The 20,610-nt window shown below is 39.9% G+C and overlaps 2 protein-coding genes across 4 annotated transcripts; both read left to right on the top strand.

Annotated features, from left to right (window-relative positions):
• The first annotated feature begins 1,397 nt into the window (after nt 1-1,397).
• On the top strand, nt 1,398-6,526 carry LOC110170675 (interleukin-17A-like). The gene is made up of 2 exons (XM_020936358.2): nt 1,398-1,654; nt 5,573-6,526. Exons 1-2 carry the CDS (start codon nt 1,407-1,409, stop codon nt 5,850-5,852), a joined length of 528 nt encoding a protein of 175 aa, XP_020792017.1. The 5' UTR covers nt 1,398-1,406; the 3' UTR covers nt 5,853-6,526.
• Nucleotides 6,527-11,208: 4,682 nt separating this feature from the next.
• LOC129409275 (titin-like) lies at nt 11,209-20,159 on the top strand. 3 transcript variants are annotated; one of them, XM_055154928.1, is made up of 6 exons: nt 11,209-11,289; nt 14,565-14,636; nt 16,206-16,379; nt 17,756-17,932; nt 19,178-19,238; nt 19,927-20,159. In XM_055154928.1, exons 2-6 carry the CDS (start codon nt 14,599-14,601, stop codon nt 20,014-20,016), a joined length of 540 nt encoding a protein of 179 aa, XP_055010903.1. In that variant the 5' UTR covers nt 11,209-11,289; nt 14,565-14,598; the 3' UTR covers nt 20,017-20,159. The 3 variants fall into 3 exon arrangements, with proteins under 3 accessions (XP_055010903.1, XP_055010904.1, XP_055010905.1); XM_055154929.1 differs by having other exon boundaries at nt 11,215-11,289; nt 19,178-19,236; nt 19,940-20,159; XM_055154930.1 differs by having other exon boundaries at nt 11,219-11,289; nt 19,178-19,236; nt 19,986-20,159.
• Nucleotides 20,160-20,610: the final 451 nt, after the last annotated feature.

Here is a 20,610-nt window from a genome sequence, read left to right as displayed (position 1 = left end):
GCTGCACTGTGTCGCTTTTTGGTTGGGGTCTGTCACCTGCTTGTTTCCATGGAGATGTCATTGCTCTGCCTGGAAAGTTCCACAGTGTGACATGAAACATTAAACATTTATTCAATTACAAGTGTTTTTATTGCTCAAAAATACTTAAAAAAGCAGACATTCTAACTGTGAGTGGCAGAGCTGGGACCAAGTTTCAAGTCTTTGACATCAAGTCCGAGTCAAGTCCCAAGTCAAATACAGACAAGACCAAGTCGAGTCTCGAGTTACTGGCCCATAAATCCAAGTCAAATCCAAGTTGTCATTTTAAGTCTTTAAACCAAAATCATGGTATATTTATATAAGAGTATTTAGAGTATATATTACATTTATATAATTATGTTTTATTTGATCTTATCTGTCTCTTGCTCTTTTTTGCTGCTTATTTAGAATTATTTGACCATTTATATTTTTGCTCTTTGTTGTTTTATTTATTGTGATTTAGGCTTTGACAAGGCCAAGTCTGATCCTGTCAGACCTCAGAAGCTCAGCAGGGCCGCACCTGTCTGGACTTGGACGGAGACACTGGGAAAATCAGGAGCCACAGGAGGCGCCAGACACAAAACTGTTGTTGTGTCCTTAGGCAAGACACTTCACCCACACTGCCTAGTATGAAAGTGGAGTGTTGGTGGTGGTTGGAGGAACCTGTGGCAGCTGCGTTTCTCTCAGTCTGCCCCAGGGCAGCTGTGGCTACAGTAGTAGTTTAAACCACTGGGTGTGGAGTGAATGAATAAATCTGTCAAGTGTCTTTGTGACAAATGTCTGTGAAAATCTCTACATAAATAAAACATTTACTTGCTTATTTACTCCTGTGTCCAAAGAATTTCCTTTGTGGATAAATAAAGTTTGTCTAAGTCAGTTTGTGCCTTTTGTCTTTGCACGACTCCTTAGTTTTGTCTCATGATTTAAAGGTACAAATATTTCTTCATTATAGTAAAATAGTCAAGTTTTAAGAGTCCTGCCTGTTCTGCTTCTGTCTGGACAAAACATTTAAACTCATTTTTCTCAGTTTTACTCTGGACATTTCGTCTTTGTGGAGCGGAGCTGCGCCCTGAGCACGGCGCGGGTGACTGAAGTGTCTTGCTCGAGGACACAACCACAGCGTGCACAAGTTGAAACTGACATCGTAAACACAGCCCTGGGAAATGTGTATCACGTGAATTATCGTGATCTGAGAGGTGCGCACCAGGAAACAGTGAAACTCTCAGCATTCCCGTGAATGACGTAAGGGGCGTGACGTGAGGGACGTGCCGCGTGGACTGAGCGCGTTTTTCTTCAATGAGCGCGAGGGGTGTGTCCCGGTGCGTGACTTTATAAACAGAGAGCGCGTGGGGAGAAGCACAGCTCTTTGATCCCGAGAGCACGCGACGATGACCTGTGGAGCGCGCGTGATCCAGGCTTTTGTTCTCGGCGCGTGCACTGCGATGGCGGCCGCGCGCTGTTTGAGCGCGGAGCAGCTGCGGGTGCGCGCGGACTGGTTTCAAGCGCGCCACCGGGTGCACGAGCTCAATCACACGCAGCAGCGCGAACTCACGTGCGCGAAGCTGGTGGAGCACGCGCAGCAGCAGCAGCAGCCTCAGCATGTGTACACGCGCGCGCTCTCCCCGTGGACGTACAGGTGCGTAAAACAGGGTCTTAAAAGTCTTTAAAAGTCTTACATTATGTTGTCCAAGTCTTACTTTTTGCACACAGGTCGTAAATTTCATTAGCCTATTTTTTGTAAACTCAGTCGGGCTGCAGGGCGAAGGGGAAAAAACAAGACTTATTTTGTTTTGTTAGAATGTTGTAAATGATTTGGCCATTTTACAAGCCACACATACGACTATAAATGAGTTCTGAATGACATTTTATAATACAAGTATTATTAGTTGTTTAAAGTAGTGAGTGATGGTCATTATTAGAATTGGATCTGGGGTTTTGCGTCCGCATATCGGCTGCGATGTTGGTCTTAATTTTCATTTACGGGATCTTAAAAAGGTCTTTAAAAAGTCTTAAATTCGGGGCAGTCAAACCTGGGCACATCCTGGTGAAAGTGCTCGTGTGGACTGTGAGTGTGAATAGAGATAATCTCATGTTGTACGCAGTGTTGGGGAGTAACAGATTACATGTACCCGAGTTATGTAATCAGAGTACAAATTATGCGTAACTGTATTCAGTTACAGTTACTGTTTCAGTGAGTGGTAATTGGATTACAGTTACTTTGTTGAAATAAATGGATTACACAGAGGTTTTGTTTTTTTGTTTTTTTTCGGTAATTCCACTCATTGCCAGACACTAAATCAGGTCTAAAACCAGGACTAAACCAGAACTAAACCAGGACTAAACCAGGACTAAACCAGGACTAAACCAGGTCTAAACCAGGACTAAACCAGGTCTAAACTAGGACTAAAACCAGGACTAAACCAGGACTAAACCAGGTCTAAACTAGGACTAAAACCAGGACTAAACCAGGACTAAACCAGGTCTAAACCAGGACTAAAACCAGGTCTAAACTAGGACTAAAACCAGGACTAAACCAGGACTAAACCAGGTCCAAACCAGGACTAAAACCAGGACTAAACCAGGTCTAATAGGTCTAAAACCAGGTCTAAACCAGGACTAAAACCAGGTCCAAACCAGGACTAAACCAGGACTAAACCAGGTCTAATAGGTCTAAAACCAGGTCTAAACCAGGACTAAACCAGGTCCAAACCAGGTCTAAACCAGGACTAAACCAGGTCTAAACCAGGTCTAAACCAGGACTAAACCAGGTCTAAACCAGGACTAAAACCAGGTCCAAACCAGGACTAAACCAGGTCTAATAGGTCTAAAACCAGGTCTAAACCAGGACTAAAACAGGTCTAAACCAGGTCTAAACCAGGACTAAAACCAGGTCTAAACTATGTCTCAAACAGGATTTAACAGGACTAAATCATGCTGTGTTTCCTCGTCTTCTATCAATAATATTTTTAATTTGGTTCAATAAAATCTGGGCTTTTAAATTTTCTTTTATCAGACAAAACATCTTATGTGAAGATTTCCTGGTCTTTGCTTCTCTACAGTAAATCAAATAATCCAAAGTATTCAGATTACATTACTCAGTTTAAGTAATTTAATGGATTATGTTGCAAACTACATTTTGGGGTGTGTAATCTGTAATCTGTAGGGGATTACATTTTAAAAGGAACCTTCCCAGTACTGGTTATACATATGTGTGAGTTTCAGACACCACAGCTTCTACAGAACAATCAAGTTTAACACAGATTCATATAAAAACACAGATTTGTGACATAATACAGTAAAGTCTTGGCTCAAGTCACTGATAGAAATGACCAGGTTTGTGGATTTACTTCTTAAATTGCCCCCGTGTGGGAGGATGGCGCGGTCTGTCACGGCCCAGACCGGTGTTCTGTTGAAATGAGCTCCCGCAGCCTAAATCGACAGTGACGTCTATTGATTCAAGCTGCCCCATCGAAATATGCGACCTTACGTTTTTCCGTTTACAGTTTTATAGATCCAATAAAGCCAAACCTGAACCTTGACCACCCCAGTTTGACAATATTTTTCTGTGGATTAGAGACGCGGGTTTGATGCTGTTTGATCACACTTTATACTTGAGTTATGTCACATTTAAACTCATTTATCTGAATCTGCGTCGTTCATTTGGACAGTCGTATTCTGCTCAAACAGGCTCCGACTAAAAGGAGCACATATCGACAAGACAATTTATCCATCGAATAATGCTCCCACTGTTAGAAATAGAAATAGATGATTCTCTCTTTTTATATGAATTTCCACAGACCCATATCTTCTATCAAATAAGACTCACACTATAGAAGAGACACTGGAAACACTGAAATCTTTATATTAAAAAGCGTTAAATACATAATATTTAAATATGTAGTATTTAACATTAATATCACAGGCTACAGTGTGAATTTTCTGTTATAATATAGTGATATTTTAAACACAACAGAATCCAGGCACTCCACACAAAAAAAAAAAAAAAATCGCACGAGGAAAAATATATAGTTAAAATGTTTCGACCAAACTGGTTTTAGATTAAAAACAAAACATGGGCGTGGCCTTTAAGAAAAACACACCAATAATAGAAACTGGAGATAATTAGAGGCAAAGCAGGTGTAAGACAAACAGCACAGGACATGACACACGCAAAGAAAACAAAGAAGCACACCCCACTGTTTTTAATAATAAAATAATGAATAGTGATAGTGATATTTTATTTATAACGTCTTTCTAAACAAAGTTACAACATTTTCTACAAATGGAAACAAAATAAAATACAACGTAATGAAAATAAAAACGATAAAATCAAATATTAAATCCAAACTATTCAATCATCTAACGTAGGTTTTCTGCCGCAAATCTAACAGGCACACGTCAATGTTTAACTGGTCCTAACAGACAACAAAACCAAAACACTTTTAAAATGTGACTTGTTACTCCACTTCTGCCTCGAGAGCTCAAATCGACGGCGTTTAAACTGTTACAGCGCTTTGAGGTCGTGTGCATGTGCAGTAATATTGTACCACGAGACTCGTATCGGGATAATAATGTACCGTGAGATGTGTATCGTGATAATATCGTACTGTGAGACGCGTATTGGATAATATCGTACCACGAGATGTGTATCATGATCGTATCGTATCGTGATAATATCGTACTGTGAGACGCGTATTGGGATAATATCATACCACGAGATGTGTATCATGATAATAACGTACCACGACATGTGTGTCATGATAATAACGTACCGCGAGATGCGTATCGGGATAATATTGTACCGAGAGATGCGTATCACCATATTATTGTACTGTGAGATGCGTATCGGGATAATGACGTACCGTGAGAGGTGTATCGGGATAATGTCGTACAGCGGGATGCGTTTCGGGATAATAATGTACCATGAGATGCGTATCGTGATAATATCGTACTGCCAGATGCGTATCGGGATAATAATGTACCGTGAGATGTGTATTGGTATAATGACGTACCGTGAGATGCGTATCGGGATAATAATGTACCGTGAGATGCGTATCGTAATAATATCGTACCGTGAGATGCGTATTGTGATAATATCGTACCGTGAGATGCGTATCGTGATAATATCGTACCGTGAGATGCGTATCGTAATAATATCGTACCGTGAGATGCGTATCGTGTACCGTGAGATGCGTATCGTGATAATATCGTACCGTGAGATGCGTATCGTGATAATATCGTACCGTGAGATGCGTATCGTATATCATGTACCGTGAGATGCGTATCGTAATAATATCGTACCGTGAGATGCGTATCGTGATAATATCGTACCGTGAGATGCGTATCGTGATAATATCGTACCGTGAGATGCGTATCGTGATAATATCGTACCGTGAGATGCGTATCGTGATAATATCGTACCGTGAGATGCGTATCGTGATGATATTGTACTGTGAAATCTGGACATCGTTACATCCCTAATGTTTGTATTTCTCTTGTCATGACACTGGACCAAACCTCAAGACTGTTTTTTTTTTTGTTTTTTTTTCTTCAGACTGAACCGGGACCAGCGGCGGTTTCCTCGCGACATCTTGGAGGCGCGCTGCCTGTGCGAAGGCTGCATCCTGCAGAGGGCGCACGAGGACCGGCCGCACGAGGAGCACACCTACAACTCCGTCCCCGTCTACACCCACGTGCTGGTCCTGTACAAGACCCGCTGCGCCCGACAGCCGCACAAGTACCGGCTCACCAAGAGGATGCTGCGCGTGACCGTCGGATGCACCTGCGTCATGCCCACATACACGGGCGACCACCGGGAAACGGACCTGGGCTAGTCCTGGTTTAGTCCTGGGGTAGTCCTAATTTAGATTCAGTTTCTTAGGTCTGATCTCCAAAGTGGTTTAGTCCTGGTTTAGTCCTGGTGAAGCTCTTTCTGCTACGTCAAACGCGTCATAGGTGAATCTGCCGCGTGATGGTTGTAGCAGCTTTAGTTCGTTGTCACGTGGGAGGGTGGCAGAAATACGCTGCAATTTGTTTAAAAAAAAACAAAACACCAAATCAATCTAAAAACACTTCAGCGACAAATACAAGGCCCACACATCACTCTTTTCGCTCTGAAAAGTTGATTTTACATGAGATGGGCCTTTGAGTAACAGAGCTTCAGACAGAGCAGTGCCTAAATTTCACACCCCACAGAATGTTGATGACGACAGCCGCAAAGTATCAAGAACCGAACGTGAATAACATAAAACATGTCACGTTTAAAACACTGAAGTCACCACGTCCTCCACAGATCTTATCTCAACTCTTTCCTCTCATTCACTTCAGGAAATTGTTTAAAAAAAAGAAAAGGGAGTTTCAGACAAACTGTTGTTTCCTGATTTCTCTGAGGAGCTCTCCCTGTTCAAAAAAGGTCATATTTTGATTTTGAATTGTTAAATTACTATGAAGACAGATGACGGTTGCCGTAACCTGAAAACCATGAATAGACGTGTATAATGTTTAATATTTGGGTGACCAGAATTTCAAAATAAAAAACTGGGACATCCCCGGTTTTATTTATATATTTATTTTTGGTGCTTGGTAATAATAAAATTGTGAAACAAATTGTGTAATTAAGGATTTTTTTTCTGCAGAGACCATGACTAACGTGTGCGTCACTACAGACACATTTTCTTTATGTTTTGGTCATTTTTTAACAGTGTTGGGAAGGTGACTTTTAAAATGTAATCCCCTACAGATTACAGACCTCAAAATGTAGTTTGTAACATAATCCATTAAATTACTTAAAGTGAGTAACGTAATCTGAATACTTTGGATTACTTGATTTGCTGTAGAGAAACAAAGACTAGGATATCGTAACATAAGATGTTTTGTCTGATAAAAAAACAATAAAAAGTCCAGACTTTACTGAACCGTATTAAAAATATTATTGATAGAAAAGGAGGAGGAGACACGTCCATTCAGCTTTAATCCTGTTAAATCCTGTTTAATCCTGTTTTAGGCCTGGTTTATACCTGGTTTATACCTGGATTAGATTTAGTTTAGACCTGGTTTAGTTTCCGGCAATGAGTGGAATTACGGAAAAAAAAAAAGCCCAAATAGCCCAAAATGTGAAAACAGGAAAATACCGCAGTGTAATCCATTTATTTCAACAAAGTAACTGTAATCCAATTACCTCATTGAAACAGTAACTGTAACCGAATACAGTTACTCATAATTTGTACTCTGATTACATAACTCTGGTACATGTAATCTGTTACTCCCCAACACTGTTTTTAAGCAGATTTTTTTTATATTTTACCTTAACAAATGACAACTTATTCAATTCAAGTTTTTTAATATAGCACATTTAAAACAACTTCAGCTCACTAAAGTGCTTCACACACAAATCACAAAAACAGAAGAAAACTTACATATACATATACACACACTGACAGTCAAAAGTTTTAGAACGCCCTCATTTTTCCAGTTATTTATCACAATTCAAGGCCAATGAAGAGCTGGAAATGGTACAAAGGTAAAAACTGAACAGACAAAGGTGAAAAAAAAAAAGATAAAAAAACAAAACACAAGTCCAAGCTCTGCCAAAACTGCTTCAGGAAAAAAGAACAAGATGGTAAAGTTTGAAAACCTGGAGTGTCCAGACTTAAACCCCGTGGAGCTGGTTTGGGATGAACTGGACTGAAGAGTGAAGCAACCGACAAGTGCCACACATTTAAGGGAACTTCTGCGACAGACTTGGGAAGAACTTTCTGAACGATATTTGATTTCTGTTGTAAAAAGAACGAGTGTGTTCAGCTGTTCTATCTGACAAAAGTGGACACACACAACAATCAAAAGTTAAGAAAACGTTTTGGTCAACTGTGAAAAACTGGAAAAAGTGAGAGTACTGTTACTTCATTACAAATATTACTCAAGTAGGAGTAAACGTTAGAAAAGTCCTCCTGTAGCCTGTTTATTCTAACACTCACTAATCTACCAAGAATGTTGCGTATTATGTAAAAGCGGCATTTAGAGGTTTTCAGATTCTTGAATGTTATAATGTCGTAAGATCCTGTTGATCACAATGAACTTTGAAATATACAAAAGGTCAAAACACAAATGTTGAACCTGATCAGTTCAGTTCATCTTTATTTCAGACTTATGCTCCATTTTTAAAATCAGACAAGGACAGTGACAATACAAAACAATCAACATTTAAGTTTTTAAACAGGGGTCCAAACTTTTTTCCCTGATCTTGACGAAGCAGATTATATTCTTTGTGTAGCAGAGATGGGGCTTCAAAAGGGGCTCCTTCACTTTTATTGATTTATTTACAACACAGGTAAGTCTGGCTTAAACACAGAACAAAGGCATTAAAGTGGAAAATATATGGTTCTTTATTTTAGTTAATATATTAAAAGAGCTCATTTTACACATTTTCTTTTAAAAAGATACACAATCAACACAACAGTTTTATACATAAAAAAAGGTGCTATAGTATTTTTTTAGATGCAAAGTGCTATGTGCGTGGCTTTACTGTTAGGACTTTATATGGTTTAAAGTGCTGTCCGCTATTGCACCACCCCCCAGCCGATCACTATAGCAATTATACTCCAACTACAGATACAAGAAACTACACAATCACTTTATGAGAGAATTTAAGGGACTTTGAGAATTTGAGAGCAGAATCTAGCAGCAGCAGCATAATCTGCCACACAGAGATACATCGATTAATACATGCCAACAAACCCCACCACCCCCAAACATGCACCACCCAGAGTCTCTTCCTCTCTCCTCTTCCTGCTCCAGACAACACCTTTAAATTTAAGCACCAGAAACAAGGCATTAAAACAAGTTCTAAGAAACACTGAAGGAACAACTCCAGTACTTACACACGCTGCATTTGCAAGCCTCGAAAGCCCCGACTGCCCCACTGCGGCGTGCGCAGTCTTTTCTAATCGCTTAATCAGTGACACCAGGAGCCAGGCGCAGCGACGCACAGGTGGACGTATTCACGGACGCACCACAGTCACAGAACAGTCTAACCACCCGGTTACATTTGAAAACCTCCACACTTTCTTTACAGATCAGACAAACTGCACCCTCCTTACACTGAACACAAGAAGAATCAGTCGTCCACTGTTCTTTGAAAACTCGGCATCTCTGTCAACTTTTTGTACTTTAACACTCAATGTTTTTCTGTCCTTAACTGCACTTCAGAACTCTGCACGTGTGTCTGTCACTGTTTGATCTCTGCAAATGTAAATATGTCATATAATTATTTAAATATAAATACTTCATATAAATGTAATATGCTGGAGGGACTATGTCTCTGGACTGGCCTGGGAACGCCTTGGGATCCCCCCGGAGGAGCTGGAGGACGTGGGCGGTGAAAGGGAAGTCTGGGAGTCCCTGCTTAGACTGCTGCCTCCACCACCCGGCCCCGGATAAAGCGGAAGAAAATGGATGGATGGATAATCGAAAAAAATCAACAAAATACCAGAGCGAGATGTGTTATTATTTGCCAGAAAATAATAAAAAATAAATAAAAATAGGCCATGACACTTTTGAGGATTGCGTCATAGGGCCAGTTCCAGCGGTGGAGGGACAAGGGCTGGGGGGCCGGTCAAAGGGGCATAGAGGGCCAGAATCAGCCCGTGGGCCTTAGTTTGATGAGCCCTTTTATAGACCTTTTAAAATCCTGTGTTATCCAAATGTTCAAAATGCTGGAGAGGAGGCGACTCGAGTCAAATATATATTTCCGTAATTAACTGTTAACGGATCTAAATGCTGATAGTTTTACATCTTTATAACAACAAAATAAACAACTATTTTGATTTTAAATATATATTTTTTTGTTTTCAGCTACATGACTGGCAAATAGATTGTAATTATGTTTTCATAATGTACAAAAAAACGAAATAAAAACATTGTAAAAAAAAAAAAAAAAAAGCTACAGAAACATTCCAACACAGAGAAAAGCATCAGACGGACGCTTCACTGGAAAAGTTACGCAGTGCAGCTTTAGATAATATTGATCTGTAGAGAACGAGATGTCACCTGAAAGCGTACTTCCATACTTTTTGTACTTCTTGATTCTGTGTTCGGCGTGTTCACTGTTCAGCACATGTGGGGTTAGGAAAGATGAACCCCCACAAAAAAAAAAAAAAAAAAAAAGGAAAAGGTTAAGCATATGATAAAAATCTGGTTTAGGATGCACAAACATGTTAAGAAGAAATAGGACTCTTTTGAGAGGAGGTTAGAGAAGCGGTGGAGATGATTATTTCTAAGAATATTCCAACAAATCCTGTTACGTTTATTTTCGGGATATATCCAAAAAAACAAAACAAACAAAAAAAAAAAACCCAAAAATTTACTAAAAGTGAACAAATTATTATCAATATGTATTTTTTTTTTACAAGCAAAAAGAACAATTTCAATATTTTGGAAAAAAAAAACTTGTAGACCCAGGTTCTTAATTTGACGGATGTTGCCGACGGTACTGAGATTACTCTGTAAACCTTTATTTTTATATATTTATTTATTATTATTATTTGTTTATGTATGTATATGTATGTATGTTTATATATATTTATAATTAGGCTGGGAAAAGAAAAAAAAAATGGATGGATGGCTGTAACTTAATTTTCTAATTGTGAGGTTGATCTGTCCTTGTTTTTTTTTTTTTTTTTTTCCATGTACATGACTGGCAAATAGGTTGTAATTATGTTTTCATAATGTACAAAAAAAAAAAAAAAAAATAAAAAAAATACAGAAACATTCCAGCACGTCCACAGAGAAAAGCATCAGACGGACCCTGCTACACTAGAAAAGTTACACAATGCAGCTTTAGATAATATTGGTCTACAGAACGCAAGATGCCACCTGAACCTGTACTTCTGTACTTTTTGTACTTCATGATTCTGCGTTCAGCGTGTTCACTGTTCTGCACATGTGGGGTTACAAAACAAAACAAAAAAAAAAACAAAAAAAAAAAAACGGTCAAGTGGAAATATTTGGGTCACGTGATTCGCTGGGAGGAGACAGTTTGTGCAAAGAGTGCGAGATTTTGACATGTGGAGAGAAGAGAAGAGGTGAGTACCGCTGCTTATTCCACTTTTCAACATCTTTTAAAGCGTTACTACAACTACTACTACTACTACTACTACTACTACTACTACGCGCTTGCAAATACGTAGTGTAGCGCGTGCGTCGTGTCCGCGCGCGCTCTCCAAACGCCAAAACTGAAGCGGAATTTGGACTTGTGGACACGGAGGAGTAAACACGGTGCGTGCACACAGACGCGTTTTTGTCCCTCCTTTAAAACAAAAAAGAAAAAGGTGAATAAAGCATGAAATCTAAATCGTTTCCTGTCGTTACTTGCTCGCTGCTTTCGGGGATTCGTGCGGCGTTTACCGTGTGATGAAGTTGATGGTTTTAGTCACGGATAAAAACTTTTGGGCAAGTGACGTCAAAACTCAAATGTGTTTTACATTTTTTTGACTTGTTTCTGTCGTTTTAAAGTATTTCGGTACATTACAACGTGACTGTGTTTAAAATATAAAACGTGACAGGAATATTACAGCAATTTAACTCAAATAAAATAACTGAGAAGATGAACTAAACCAGGTCTAGACCAGGTCTAAACCAAGTCTGAACCAGGACTGGACCAGGACTAAATCAGGACTAAATCAGGACTGAACCAGGACTAAACCTGGTCTAAACCAGGATTAAACCAGGTCTAAACGGGGACTGTACCAGATCTAAACCGGGACTGAACCAGGTCTAAACTAGGACTGAACCAGGACTAAACCTGGTCTAAACCAGGACTAAACCTGGTCTAAACCTGGTCTAAACCTGGTCTAAACCTGGACTAAACCAGGACTAAACAGGACTAAACCAGGACTAAACCTGGTTTAAACCTGGTCTAAACCAGGACTAAATCAGGACTGAACCTGGTCTAAACCAGGACTAAACTAGGTCTAAAAAAGGACTGAACCAAGACTAAACCAGGTCTAAATGTTTGAAAATAGACCATTCAATGACTATTTTAATATAATCCAGAGCGTCCTATAGTGTGGGAAATACGGTAAGTAAAAGTATTAGTAAAGTAAAATTATAGTATTATTACCTGTTTAACTTTCAACTTTATTATAGTTGTGCAGCAGTTTCAGATTCAGACACACAAAAAACATACAATACAATTCAGTAATACACTAAAATAATAATAATGATGCACTAAAACACTTAAACTGATGCTCAGGACACACTGTACATTCTCTTAAAATAGGCAAAAAGGAACAGGAAACGTAACCACATTTCACCACGACTCATCCAGGCTGTAAGAATAGAGAGTTCAGAGTCACTGTGAAATGACAAACCCTCCTCCACAAGTTACACAATACATCCTTCAATAAAGTACAGATATCTAAAATGTGTACTGAAGTATTGTACTTAGGGGTGTCAAATTATCGCGTTAATTGCGATTAATTAATTACAGTCATATTTAGCGCCTTATGTTTTTTAATTCGCGTTAATCTCATTTTTAATCTCTAACTTTAGTGTTTCTGTATGACGAGTTGCTTTATTATAAAACCTGTTTTTATGTGTTGTTGGGAACAACACACACACACACACACAAAACACATTTATAATTTTTTGTATTTCGGTAATTCCACTCATTGTCGGAAACCCACACAAAACGCGCGCAGTAATCGAGCGATGTAAACGTCATGTTTAACGTTGGCGGCGTCAGTCGCACAATGTACGAGGTGGAAGAGCCAGTAGAACAGAGCAGCAGTGCACAGGGAAAAACACATTCGTGTCTTGGAAATTATTCTCCCGACGTGAAATATAAAAGAAAATAAACAAATATAAAAATCGTCACTGGTGAAAACAACCTGCATAGACTCATGATGTCTGCACTACTGTCCTATACACACACACACACACACACACACAACACACACACACACACACACACACACACACACACACAAACACACAACACACACACACACACACACAACAAACACACACAAACACACACACACACACACAAACACACACACACACACACACACACACACACACAAACACACACACACACACACACACACACACAAACACACACAAACACACACACACACACACACACAACACACACACACACACACACACACACACACACACACACACAAACACACACACACACACACACGACAAACACACACACACACACATACATCATCATCATTAACCTGAGAACGCGCGGACCACGTTTCCTTCCGTAGTTACTGCGTGGACACAGACCTGCTCCCGTGAGCCGCGTGTGGATCGTGTTTTCTCGCGTACGCGGCGTAAACCGAGCTTCCTCCTGTGAGCCTCTAAACCAGAACTAACACCAAGACTAAAACCAGGACTAATCCAGTCCAGGACTAAACCAGGACTAAACCAGAACTAAAACCAGAACTAACACCAAGACTAAAACCAGGACTAAACCAGGTCTAAACCAGGACTAAAACCAGAACTAAAACCAGGTCTAAACCAGGTCTAAACCAGGACTAAACCAGGACTAAACCAGGACTAAACCAGAACTAAAACCAGAACAAAAACCAGGTCTAAACCAGGACTAAACCAGGTCTAAACCAGGACTAAACCAGAACTAACACCAGGACTAAAACAGGATTAATCCATTCCAGGACTAAACTAGGACTAAAGCAGGTCTAAACCAGGTCTAAACCAGGACTAAAACCAGTGATCTCATATATAAAGCATTTCTCTATCAATAATATTTTTAATATGGTTAAGGAAAGACTGGACTTTTTATTGTCTTTAAGTCGACAAAAGTTATTATGTTCAGATTTCCTCGTCTTTGCTACTTTACAGCAAACAGTTTCTTATTCATGGAGACTTGGGCTCAACAGACAAATTGGAGAGATTTGTTAAACAATAAATGACTTTATAAAGTCACTTTTTTAAATCTATATCAGTCTTTTGATCTGCCACAATAATGTAATAATGAATTTAAATGAAAATACCTCAAATTGAAGCTTTTCTCAGCAATTTTTAGGTGAGATTAAAATGAGATTAATTAGATTAATTAATTACAGATCATAATTAATTAATCTATAAATTATTTTAATCACATGACAGCACTAATTGTACTTTCACTTTTGTGCTTCGTTACCTTAAACTGCTGGGTCGTGCACATGTGGCTCAGAGAGATAAAGAGTGTGAATCACAATCAGCGGCTCGGTGGCTGAGCAGTCACACCTCACAGCAGGAGGGTGAACAGTTTTAGTCCTCGGCTGCCCGGGCCTTTCTGGGTGGAGTTTGCGTGTTCTTCCTGTGTCTGTGTGGATTTCCTCTATCAACCCAAAACATGCACCACCACAGGTTAAAAACCCTTCTCACTGAGAGGAGACAGGCTAACCACTCTGCCGCAGTGACACAGGGACAACATGTACAGTCCACGCTTTATCTCCACACAGAGGGCAAAGAGGAGGAGGAGTCAGTCAATGTGTTTTTGTTTCATTGATGGTGTTTGAATTGTGTTTCAGATGAGGTTTTGGAGGGACCAGTCTGCAGTTTAAAATGGACGTCAGCAGAGAAGAGTCACTGCTGCTGCGGAGGTAATATAATAATAATAATAATAATGATGCTAATGCTGATTTCTCTCTAGACACTTTATTACAGGGGTGTCAAACTCATTTTGGTCCGGGGGCCATATTCAACCTACTTTGATCATATAAACCCCAAAAATAACAATAAGTTCAAATATTTTTGTAAGGAAACGCAAATCTATTACAGAAATCTTTTTTAATTGTGGAACTCTTTCTTTTATAAAATATTATGAACAATCTGAAACTTTAAGAAAAATGCAATTTCAACACAAAGTTTTAACATGAACTTGTTTGTAAACAGGATTAAGTCAATTTTTCTTGGAAAATCCTGCACTCGGCTTCACTTTTCTCATGTTGGACATTTTTCTGATGAGGGTGTCACGGTCAACAGTCAAAACAATCGTCCTTTAAGAGCGTTTGGAAAGAGACAAGTCTTCATTTGTGCTGCTCTGGTGGGAGGGGCCACGTACAGAGACACTGGAGACGCTGTTATGCTGAGCACCGCAGAAAATTACCAGTATTTTAATAAAATATTTTAATTATATTTTCTAGTAGAAAATCAGCTGAGGGCCAGATTAAAGGTCTTGGAGGGCTGCATCTGGCCCCCGGGCCGCATGTTTGACACCTGTGCTTTATTAGGTCCACTGTGGTGCTGTGGAATAAACTCGTATTAGACATAAGCATAAAAATAAAAACAAATAAACTTGAAATATTTCAGTCTATGATCAGGGTTTGACTTAGGTGCACTCACACTAGGACTTTAGATTCATGTCGGGGCACAGATCGTCCCTAAAGCGCGGTATGTTTGTCCAGTGTGAGTTTAGTAGAACTGTACCCAGGCTGAGACTTTGGCCCGGTTGGAGGAGGTGGGCCAAAGCACGACACAGACTCATGTACGTGCACACACACGACTTCACTATACGAGCCCCGTGTGTGCGCTGATGTCACTCATACGATAAAAACAGTGAATAAAGTCATTCTAAAAACACACAGCGGATCTGCGCAGACCTTCAGGAAGGACTGCGAACTCACAGAGAAGCGTATCGCAGCAGGACTCTTATCTGTCTCACGATTTAATAGGTATTTTTGCCGCTGAAATATTTTCTCCACTAAAACGATAGATCATGTAACAGTGTTTCCCACAGAAAATTGGTTAGACAAGGCAGTGCTGCCGAAAAAGTGAGGAGCAGGATGGAGGGGATGCGCAGAGATTCCGTGCAACAACACTAGTTTTGCAGCTTGCGTTGAGTCGACACAGAACTATAATTCAGCCTTTAGACTTACACCTAGACTTAGACAAACTTTATTGATCCCCAAGGTAAAGTATTTGGCCACAGCAGCTCACAGCACATTATAATAACAAAGAGAAATGTGTGTAATAAATTCTAAACAAGTAGAAGCAGAAATAACAAAAGTCAGATGTCACATAAGTCTTAATTATATAAATGTATATGTGTATATATAAATATATAAATATAGTAATAAAAATGTTTCTCAGTTTGATACAAGACGTCATAAGGAAAACAGTGCAATAATGATTTAATGATTGACATAAACTGTGCCTCTGCTCTTTTTCAGATGCACCAAAGACTCTCTCAGTGATGTGTCTGTCAGATCCAAGACTCCTCCTCCAGAGTTCCCCAATAAACCACCTTCTCCTGGACCCAGTGAGGCTTCGTCCGGCTTCGTCTCCCTGAAGTCCGAGGCTCCGCCCCTAAACTTTTCTAACGAACCTGTAACCAAAAGATCAGAGTAAGACACTGCTTCTTTTGTCTCATGAGATCATATTATTTTTGGGTTTATATTATATTTGGATTTGACTTTCTGAAATGAGAAACAAAATATTGAACAGTTTCATTATATTATGTTTTTTTAGATGGACTAGTACACTTGGATTTGAACTAGGATTTGGATTTGGATTAGGACTAGGATTTGGATTTGGACTTAGACCTAGAGCTAGATTTGGATCTAGATCGAGACTTACACCCTCACCTAGACTAAGATTTAGACTTAAACCTAGACCTTGAGGTAGACTTAGACCAACACCTACACCTACACCTAGGGCTGTTGCGGTTAGGGAATTTCTCCTGCAGTGCAGTATGCGGTGATACCACTCCCCCTACTCCACTCCACTCACATCACCTGGAGTTATAATATTTCCAGTGACGCTGAAAACTCTCTGATGATGCGCTTGTTGCAGATGCACATGTACCTTGGTTGTCGTGTGGATATAGTGTATGTAGTGGAAGAAGTACCATTTGGCTTTGGAACAAGTGCTGCTGCATCTCTCTAGCTCTCACTGTGGCACCTCGGGTCAGAGTCCTGGACCTGCTCGGGTACCCGCAGACTTAAGAGAGAGAGAACCCCGAGCAGAGTGTCCGCAAAAAACGTGATCGGGTGACGGCTGAGTTTACCTCCATGCTGCATGGAGCTCTGCGGCGGTCCTTTCGCCTGTGGTCACCCGACGGTCTACGCGAGCACACCTTAGTCCTGGGTTAGTCCTGGGTTAGTCCTGGGTTAGTCCTGGGTTAGTCCTGGGTTAGTCCTGCGCACTAACAGGTGGAATGTTAATCTCTAAAAATGGACTTGTGCAGGACTCTGGGTTGGGTCACTTTGGTCACGTGCGGTGATCGCGGTGGACCTCTTAGTGCTGTGATGATTCATTTTTACGGTTATTGCGACAGCCCTACCTACACCTACACCTAGACATAGTTAGTGTAAGTCTCAGTCTAAGACCTAGACATAGAGCTAGACCTATACCAAAACCTAGAGCTAGAGCTAGACTTAGGTCTAGACTTACAGCAAGACCAGAGCTAGTCTCAGTCTCAGTCTCAGACTAAGACTAAGTCTAGACTTAGACAAACTTTATTGATCCTCAAGGCAAAGTATTTGGCCACAGCAGCTCACAGCACATTATAATAACAAAGAGAAATGTGTGTAATAAATTCTAAATAAGTAGCAGAAATAACAAAAGTCAGATGTCAAACAAGTCTTAGTTATATAAATGTATATGTAGATATAAATATAGTAATAAAAGTTTATCTCAGTTTGATACAAGAGGTCATAAGGAAAACAGTGCAATAATGATTTAATGATTGACATAAACTGTGTCTCTGCTCGTCTTTCAGACTCTGCACTAAAGACTCTCTCAGTGATGTGTCTGTCAGATCCAAGACTCCTCCTCCAGAGTTCCCCAATAAACCACCTTCTCCTGGACCCAGTGAGGCTTCGTCCGGCTTCGTCTCCCTGAAGTCCGAGGCTCCGCCCCTAAACTTTTCCATCGAACCTGTAACCAAAACATCAGAGTAAGACACTGCTTCTTTTTGCCTGAAAACCTTCTTTTCCTCGTCACAAACAGGCCTGGACTTGTGTTTTTTTTCATTCACACATGTTTAACACACAAACCCTTCTTCTCTGAAACAGAAAACACTCTGTTCCACCTTGTGAATGTCATGTGGTAATACAGGAAGTGCTCCACTGTGTTTTTAAACTCCACACGCCTTCATTTGGACAGAATCATTTGGATGATTTCAGCCCAGGAATTGCCGATCTCTACTGAACGTAAGGCAAAAGGAGCTGTTAACTACCACTACATGACATCACAAGGTGGAACAAAGCATTTTGAGCTTTGGACACGTAGACAGACTAATAATAAAGTGTTACTCAAACGTGTGAATGGCCACATTTGCATGATGTTTTTTAATTCCAAATTAATTGTTCCAAATTAAAATATTCTCCTTCAAGTTTACTTTGAAATAATAATTCTGAATTGAAGTTTACATGGAAAACTCGTTAAATTGTCTTCATTTAATCCCACTCAGCGTCTGGAGGTGGGGAAGGTTTTGATTGGACAGAGACACCAACATATTTATGTCGACCGGAAGAAAACACACTTCAGCTGCTACCGGCTTTTCTGTCATCTCGGTTTGTCGTTACTCCACGGACACAAACACGGTCCAAACTTTTCCCGCAGTGGTTCTGATGATAATTGTGAAGCAGCAGCTGGATAATTGTCTCATCCCGCTTACGTCTGTCGGCTGAGGAGGAGAAGGGAAGAGTGTCGGAGAAGGAGGAGAAGACAAAGTGAGAGTGAGGCTGCTCTACCTCGGGCCACTCCCACATCCCGCTCACAAATCCAAAGTCCAAAGCCAGGACTGGAGCTGGATCAAAGGGCGACACAACGAGCATGCACTGAACGACTGGAATTATTTTTAAGAAGAATAAACGTTTACATGATCAAAGGAATAAATTAATTCGACTGAACCACCCGCTTACTTCGGAATTAAGTTCATGTTCATTAGGAGTTAAGTGTTTACATGGTGTTTTTAAAGCGGAATTAAATTGTATTCAGAATTAAGTGATGATTGAATGATGATTTTTATTTGGAATCAAAGCTCTCATGTAAATGTGACAAGTGATATTCATAGATTCAAAGGTGACACATTTCAGTTTGTAGCCGTGTTATAAGCACATTAAACAACTTGGTGCCATTTGTTTAAAAAAAAGGGAGTTATAGAATTATAAAACAGATTGTTTTTATTTCCCCACAGGCGCCGCAGCTGTTTAAAACGTGACACTGAAGACTGGCTGGACTTCCCCACAGCACAGAGTAAGTAAATGTACATTTTAAACTCTATTTCAGCTCTGAGCAATTGATACTGTGCACTGACGTCACGCTGGGGGTCCACTACATGTATCTCTGTTATTATGACCAAACGTCCTTTATTTCAGGATCAGGATCGTGCAGCGACATTTACACAGTTAAACAGTTTGACAGACGAGTTACTTTATGAGTAAATACACAAAATACTTTCACGTTAAAGATGATTAAAGTATAACTGAAAACAAAGTTTTGTTCATTTAACGTGTTAAGAGTCTGTGCCAAGGCCACAACAAAAAGAAGGAGGCGAGAGGTTGGATTTTAAAATAAAATCTATTTATGAGCTACCATATTTTTTGGTCTATAAGTGGCACTTTTTTTCATGGTTTGGGTGTTTCCAGCGACTTTCACTCCGGTGCGACTTGTATATTAAAATTTTCAGACTTACAGCTGTGAGAGGCTCTTGTTTTACACTAAAAGGGAAAAATGAAATAACAAACTGTATTTCCATTTTATTGTTTTTCATTCTTAATTGAAATTCAAAAGAACGAAAGGTACTCGGACCTCCAACCGAGAAGTTACACAGTGCACCTTTAATGTACATTATCGAATGAATAAATCTGAATAAGTGTTTCGCGTGATTCTGTTTCGCGTGATTCTGTTTCATTTGATTCTGTTTCGTTTGATTCTGTTTCGTTTGATTCTGTTTCAGGTGATTCTGTTTCGGGTGATTCTGTTTCGTTTCGGGTGGTTTTAAGGAGGAACTGTGGCGCAGATGTGACAGAGTGACTGAAGGTTTAGAAGGAGCAGGAGATAGAACGTCTCTGCTGAAGATCTACACAGAGCTGTACATCACACACAGCCACAGTGAAGACGACTGCACCCAACATGAACTCACCAGGCTCCAGGCCGAGTTTGGGACCGGGACCAGCCAGCAGGTGGCAGCACTCTCAGATTTACTCAGGCATTTACTTTTAACTTTTAATCTGTACTTCGTAGCAAGGGTGGAAAGTGACAAATCACATTTAATCATGTTACCGTAATTGAGTAGTTTTAATGAGTAATTCGGATTTTTAAAGTCATTTTTGAAATAGGTAATTTTATTTTTACTCAAGTACATTTTGACTGAAGTATTTATTTCATTACATTGGAACACACCCTCGTTACTGAGTAAAATCAGATTGATAGAGAAAAAAAAATTACAATCTGCCGGAAATGAAAGGAAATTGCTGCATGTGCGGTTATTTTCACTACAGAATGTAGAGTCACTGTGCAGAAGCGTCAGTCCACAGATTGAGGTCGTCATGGTCGATATTCAAGAAGAAGGTGCACTGAATAATTCTAGAGACAAAAGCGAAGGAAACCCTCTGCCAAACCTCGGAC

The sequence above is a fragment of the Boleophthalmus pectinirostris genome, unplaced genomic scaffold (assembly GCF_026225935.1).
Source record: "Boleophthalmus pectinirostris isolate CB_2022bp ecotype Guang Dong unplaced genomic scaffold, ASM2622593v1 HiC_scaffold_19, whole genome shotgun sequence".
In the NCBI taxonomy this organism is placed as follows: Eukaryota; Metazoa; Chordata; class Actinopteri; order Gobiiformes; family Gobiidae; genus Boleophthalmus; species Boleophthalmus pectinirostris.
This window is presented reverse-complemented; position numbering and strand designations above follow the sequence as displayed.